General features: G+C 35.5%; 1 protein-coding gene across 1 annotated transcript; it reads left to right on the top strand.

Moving 5' to 3' along the window:
* The first annotated feature begins 310 nt into the window (after positions 1 to 310).
* Positions 311 to 6,201, top strand: ATERDJ3B (DNAJ heat shock family protein). Its single transcript, XM_085730362.1, has 10 exons — positions 311 to 541; positions 628 to 776; positions 1,176 to 1,302; positions 1,751 to 1,865; positions 2,505 to 2,621; positions 2,923 to 3,009; positions 5,057 to 5,116; positions 5,210 to 5,287; positions 5,513 to 5,584; positions 5,683 to 6,201. The coding sequence occupies exons 1-10, from the start codon at positions 471 to 473 to the stop codon at positions 5,839 to 5,841; spliced, it is 1,035 nt and encodes a 344-aa protein (XP_085586488.1). The 5' UTR covers positions 311 to 470; the 3' UTR covers positions 5,842 to 6,201.

Below are 6,201 nucleotides of genomic sequence, written 5' to 3' on the forward strand. Positions count from 1 at the left end.
AAAATAATAAAAATATCGAGAATGAATGTGGAAGTGACATGTGGCATAAAAAACCTTACTTTATATATATACTATTGATTTCAAGACAAAAAAATATGCAAAAGGAAGGTTAAAATTGTAAATTTCATTATTTTTCTCTTCGTAATGGAAGGGGGCAAAACGGGATCGCATCGACAAAATCCGACGTGGTGAATGATGATTGGTTAGAACAAGCAAAAGGCTCACTTTGATTGGTTAATATCGCAACGAACACGTTGCAGCCTAGCGTAGTGTCGACTCCATAGTCAAGTCTTCGCGGAAAATCACTTCCACGCCTGTCACTGTAAAAGCTTCCGTCGTAATAGAAGAAGCGATTCTATAAACATTGATACGCGCATTTGATTTTTTGATCCCAAACCCTAATTCCCAAATTCTAATTCCAATCACATCGAAATCCCTGAGATTGCGTTTCGGAGAGATCCGAATCTTCAATGGCGCATCAAAGAGCCAAATTGTTGTTCCTTCTCTGTGCTCTATGCTATTCTCTCAGCGCCATTGCCGTGTAATTTTTCTGTTTTCCTTTTATTACCGTTTCTCGAAAATGTTGTTGATTCTACATTTGCTTATAAATCTATGTTTGGTATGCAGAAAGAGTTATTACGATATACTTCAAGTGTCGAAAGGTGCATCGGATGATCAGATTAAGAGAGCGTATAGAAAGCTTGCATTGAAGTATCATCCTGATAAGAATCCGGGAAATGAAGAAGCTAATAAGAAATTTGCGGAGATTAGCAATGGTACATAAATATACATGTATCTTTGCTATTCTTTTTAATGATTTAGTTTGTGTGTTGCTATTTGCTATTAATGCTTTGTTTCAATAAACAACTTAATTACGCGATTATGACGTCAGTGCCTATCATATAAGTGTTTATGTATACATTATTTCTTTAACAAAATACAAAAATAAAGTGAAAATGTTTACTTATAAGGCATACAATATTTTTATAAGCTATATTAGGGGGGGTTATGGAATTAAGTTGAAAACAGCTTATGGACACGTCATAAGTTGTTTCCATAAGCTCTTTCAAGCAGTCTCACAAATGTTTATGCCACTCGATAATTTCGAATAAGTCAATACAAACAGTCCCTTATTTTGGTTATTAATGGTTGCTTTTTATTGTTGCTGCTGTCAGCATATGAGGTATTGTCGGATAACGAGAAGAGAAATATTTATGATAAGTATGGTGAAGAGGGTTTGAAGCAGCATGCCGCTGGTGGAGGAAGAGGTGGTGGAATGAACATGCAGGATATTTTTAACTCGTAAGTCATCACCTTAGCCTTTGCTTGATTAGTTCTTAACCTATAAGTTAACACTATCACATTTCAGATATGTATTATCGGCTAATTACTTTATTTTTACTTGCATTGGTATAATGTATGTTGCAACAAAGAATCAAATAATATATGTTTATGGCTAAGAAAAGCAGTTATAGAAGGCTATTAGGGTTTTATATTATCACACTAACTGTAATCGGAACCTTCATATGGTTTTATTGATTCATTTGATTTCCTCATGTCTGCATCAATTTTTATGACGCCACAAATTTTAATATAGTCATTTATTTGCGATCAAAGATTATGTTGTCATGTGTAAGTGGACTGCTATGTTCTTGATGTGTATGGGGCTCTGGACTTGTATGCTAATTTTTAGTATGGGGTTCTGGACTTGCTTTTATGGATGACACCGAAATATGAATGTTTCTTTCAGTTTCTTTGGCGGGGGATCAATGGAGGAAGAAGAAGAGAAAATTGCGAAAGGCGACGACGTTATTGTTGATTTGGATGCAACCCTTGAAGATTTGTATATGGGTGGTTCCTTGAAGGTGCGGTCACATTTAATCTAGCTACTGTTTTGAGCTCAAGCATTAAATCTATGTATTTAATTATTTACCAATGGGTAACATATATGTGTCACATTGTCATGCTATTTTTAAATTTCTGCAACATTTTATTTTTATAATTTGAATAATATACTAGTAGATGGGTATGGGATAGATTCGAGACTATCATACTGGTTTTCACGTGACACGCGGCAACAGAAAAACACATTTTCATTAAGCTACATCAGCCAATAGAAAATCATAAATAAAACTAAAGCAACTAAAAATCATAAATAAAACTAAAGCAACTAAGAAGAACTGCTTTAGGGGATGAGATGCAGAACTTACATCAAGCTGACATCATGTATTCCCAGAGGCTATTCTTTATTTCCCTTTTGATAAATCTCAGATATTTTAGTTTGTACTTTGTGTTATACAGTTAAGTATTTTCATTGAGAAAATCAGGAGACACTGTAGCCACTATTCATGTATTATCATGGTGTAGTTGTAAACTAAGTGGTTATGAACTTGTCAAGAATTCTGAATCATCAATAACTCTGTCACGCTGTAGTGACCCAAAGTGTAGAATTCGCAAGTCATTTGTTGATTGCTTCTTTGTGATTATTGTATTGTAATTATCAGGTTTGGAGGGAGAAAAATGTTGTAAAGCCAGCTCCTGGAAAAAGACGCTGTAACTGTAGAAATGAGGTTTATCACAGGCAAATTGGGCCTGGAATGTTTCAACAAATGACAGAGCAGGTAAATATCATCTTCGAGGATGCTGATAGTACAAATGTTCCTGTTTATTCTTGTCCATTTTTTAGGATGTATATTTTGCCCTGCAAATACACTGGCTTCTAGTGTCAATGTTTCATGACATTTCATTGTATGATTGTGGAAACCAGAAATGTTTAATTTATATATATTCATACTCAGTTTCTTTTTCCTTGTCTTTTTTCCTTATGTGCTTGAGGGGACTGGGGTGTGAAGGTTTATTTTTAATTTTGTTCCGAATATTTGCAAAAATTTATGCTACTATGTGTGATATCTACCTGTCCAGGTCTGTGATCAATGTGCTAATGTCAAATACGTAAGGGAGGGATATTTCGTCACTGTTGATATTGAGAAAGGCATGAAAGATGGCCAGGTAAACTTTTAAAGTTTGTATGTAGGTTTTAGTGCTTTATGTAAGTATGCATAATGTCATGTCTCACTATCCATTTTCTTATAAGCCCTACACTTATAAGCATGTCTAATCACATCGACATCTAAGCTCTAAAGACTGTAGCTCTGTTTGATAATTCTATTTGTAATTATGTTAGAACTGTAATTGATTTTAATTTCAATCTAGTCTGAGCAGCACACAATAATTTGTAAATTTTCTATTTTATTTCAATTCAATTTATGACAAGTTCTTGCATTTCATTACAACAAATACTCACTTGTACATTTAATTTAATTTTTGACATTGACAAGACAAAAAAAGCCCAACAATTATAATATTTATTTACCCTGATAGGGACTTGGCTATTACTGGATGCATTAGTTCACATAGTATAGTATGCGATGCTCTAATTAGCTTGGTCCTCCCCTTTGATAGCTAGCTTTTAAGGGAGCTTTCCCAACTCCCAAGTGCTTGAGTGCTTATGAAATGGTACCTGGGCAGGTTTCCAGTGTCTTAGAAAAACTATATATGGAAGAGACACCAGAAAGGCTGAGTCGAGCGTTGTAGAGTGCATCCATTGAGTCGTTTGGCACTTAAGAGAAGTGCTATGATAGGGACTTGCATATTAGGGCAACCCGGTGCATTGAAGCTCCCGCATATGCAGGGTCCGGGAAGGGGTCCCACCATTTGGTTTATTGTACGCAGCCTTACCCTCTTTTTACACAAGAGGCTGTTTCCAGGACTTGAACCCTGTTTCCAGGACTTGCATATTATGGAGTGTTTTTTTGTTTTGAATGGAGTATTATGGAGTGCTTAAATCACACATCAAGTAGTATGAGATGCTTGTTTTAGTCCTTAAGTGGCTTGGTTTTTCCCATGGCAGCTAGTTTTACGGGAGGGTTCCCACATGCTTGGGGTGCTGAATTGCCCAAATGACCATATGCATAGCTCAGTGGTTCTTACTACTTTAGGGTCTGTTTGGGGGTTTAGGATTGGAGGGGAGGACGTTAAGCGGAAGGAATGGAGGGTTTTAGGAGGAAGGGCTTTGGGGTGTTTATTTCTCTTCATAATACAAAATCCCCCTAATTTGGGGAAACTCAAAATCTATTAGAAGAGATTTTTGAAGGGCTTAGATAAATTCTTCAAATTCTTTTCATGTTGTTGTAATACTTTAAAAATTGAAAATTTATTAATCGTTAGTCTTTTCTTACATCTTACAATTACAACTCCAATCCCCCAAAGCCCTCCCCTTCCCTCCAAATTCCCAAATAGAGCCTTTAGCTTGAGCCAAAAAATTCAAGTTATTTTGGCTCTCTGACTAAATAAGCTCATCTTATTCATATTGAATTTTGACCTTTTATTGATATTATTAAATTTTCTCAGCTGATCAGTGGATACATTTAATTGCCATTTTTTTTTTGACCAAAACAAACTTAATTTATATCATTAATTAAACAATGTTCAATACAAGAAGGATAAACATAAAAAATACGGTGACTAGCCCAAGAACATGAGCAACCGTGTTCCCTTGTCGCCTAATAAACTTCACCTAAGATTTAGATTTAAATGACCTATCATTTGACTTGATTCACAATCAAACATTGTGACATCGTTTGATGCTTGCAGCTAACTCTATCAAATGGGAAAGGCATTTATTCTCATTGTTGCAAGACTTGACGACCTAGCTTCAATTTTAAGGGTGTACCTGTTTAAGCTGAAAATTAGTTTATGCAAATATTAGATGGTGGGAAATAGATCCTTGTTTTTTTTTTAAAGGAAATAGATCCTTGTTTGACATCAGTTCCGACTACCAAGTAATATAGAGGAGTGAAAACCAAAAGCTTTGAATATGCCACACTACTTTCTTTTTTACCCTTGATCCATTTTCCATCTTTCTCACCAACCATTCTCAAAGTGTTATTTTGCAATTGAATGTAAAGTACGAATCTTAATTTATGAAAGCTTTAATGTTTTCCAAGTCGAAACTTGACTAATTGAATGTTTATGGCAATTTTTTGTCCTTTCACAGGAGGTGCTATTTTATGAGGACGGCGAGCCCATAATTGATGGAGAATCTGGAGATTTAAGGGTTCGTAGATGCCTTTCATTTTTGTTAGCAAATGTTTAATATGCATGTTATTTATGTGCAGTTTGCTGACAATCCATATGCTAATATGAACAGTTTCGTATCCGCACAGCACCTCATGAACTTTTCAAAAGGGAAGGCAATGACTTACACACGACTGTCACTATCACGCTGGTAAGTATAATCATGGTATTATTTTAGTTGTACCTTACCTTTCGGATTTTGGATAACACTGCAAGTAGTAACTACTATTACTAACCACTGTTGTAGTAAGTATTAAACAGTAACTAGCATGGAAGAGTTGGAATATGACACTTGTTGATTGTGCAAACGGTTAACTGTTCTCTGATATATTTGCATCTTAAAAATTCTAAGCAGTGTAACCTTGATCTCCTTTAGGTTCAAGCTCTTGTTGGTTTTGAGAAGACCGTTGAACACCTTGATGAACATTTGGTAGACATAAGCTCGAAGGTGAGCATGAAATATCTTCTTTGCTGCTCTTAATTGGTGTTGATTCTCCCACCCCAAAAACATTGAAACACACCTAACATATTTCTTTTGTCCCTCAGGGAATCACAAATCCAAAGCAAGTAAGGAAGTTCAAAGGGGAGGGTATGCCATTGCATATGAGCACAAAGAAAGGAGATCTTTACGTCACTTTTGAGGTTCTGTTCCCCACCTCACTATCGGAGGAACAGAAAACAAAAATAAAATCAATTCTTGGTTAGAATACATTCAGGATACATGCTATTTTGCTCATTATGTCCTCAATGTAACATGATTAGGTGGTTGTAAGTTACAACAAATACACGCCTTAGGCTTCTCGCCCCCATTTTTTGTTAGTTAACCAATAGATACTTTATTTTTATTGTTGATAGTGTTGCATCTACTGTGATCCTTGTCGGCACATGAGTGCCTTATTGTGGTGCTATTTTGATACAAGGATATCACAGCATTAGCTGAAAGAAAAACATAATTGTATTAGCTTGCTTTGTGTCTGCAATGGTTTTCATCTTGTGAGCAAGGTGAAAGGCGACCAATTAAACAAAATATCCCTAGCAATTGAAGAAAGAAATGTTTTATTAAAA

The sequence above is a fragment of the Medicago sativa genome, chromosome 7 (assembly GCF_051527215.1).
Source record: "Medicago sativa cultivar Bolivia chromosome 7, Bolivia_mono, whole genome shotgun sequence".
NCBI lineage: Eukaryota > Viridiplantae > Streptophyta > Magnoliopsida > Fabales > Fabaceae > Medicago > Medicago sativa.

Coding starts and splice junctions, on each gene's coding strand:
- ATERDJ3B (XM_085730362.1), top strand. CDS start 471: ATGGCGCATCAAAGAGCCAAATTGTTGTTCCTTCTCTGTGCTCTATGC. Junction 542..627: donor TCTCTCAGCGCCATTGCCGT/GTAATTTTTCTG, acceptor TTTGGTATGCAG/AAAGAGTTATTACGATATAC. Junction 2,622..2,922: donor TTCAACAAATGACAGAGCAG/GTAAATATCATC, acceptor CTACCTGTCCAG/GTCTGTGATCAATGTGCTAA.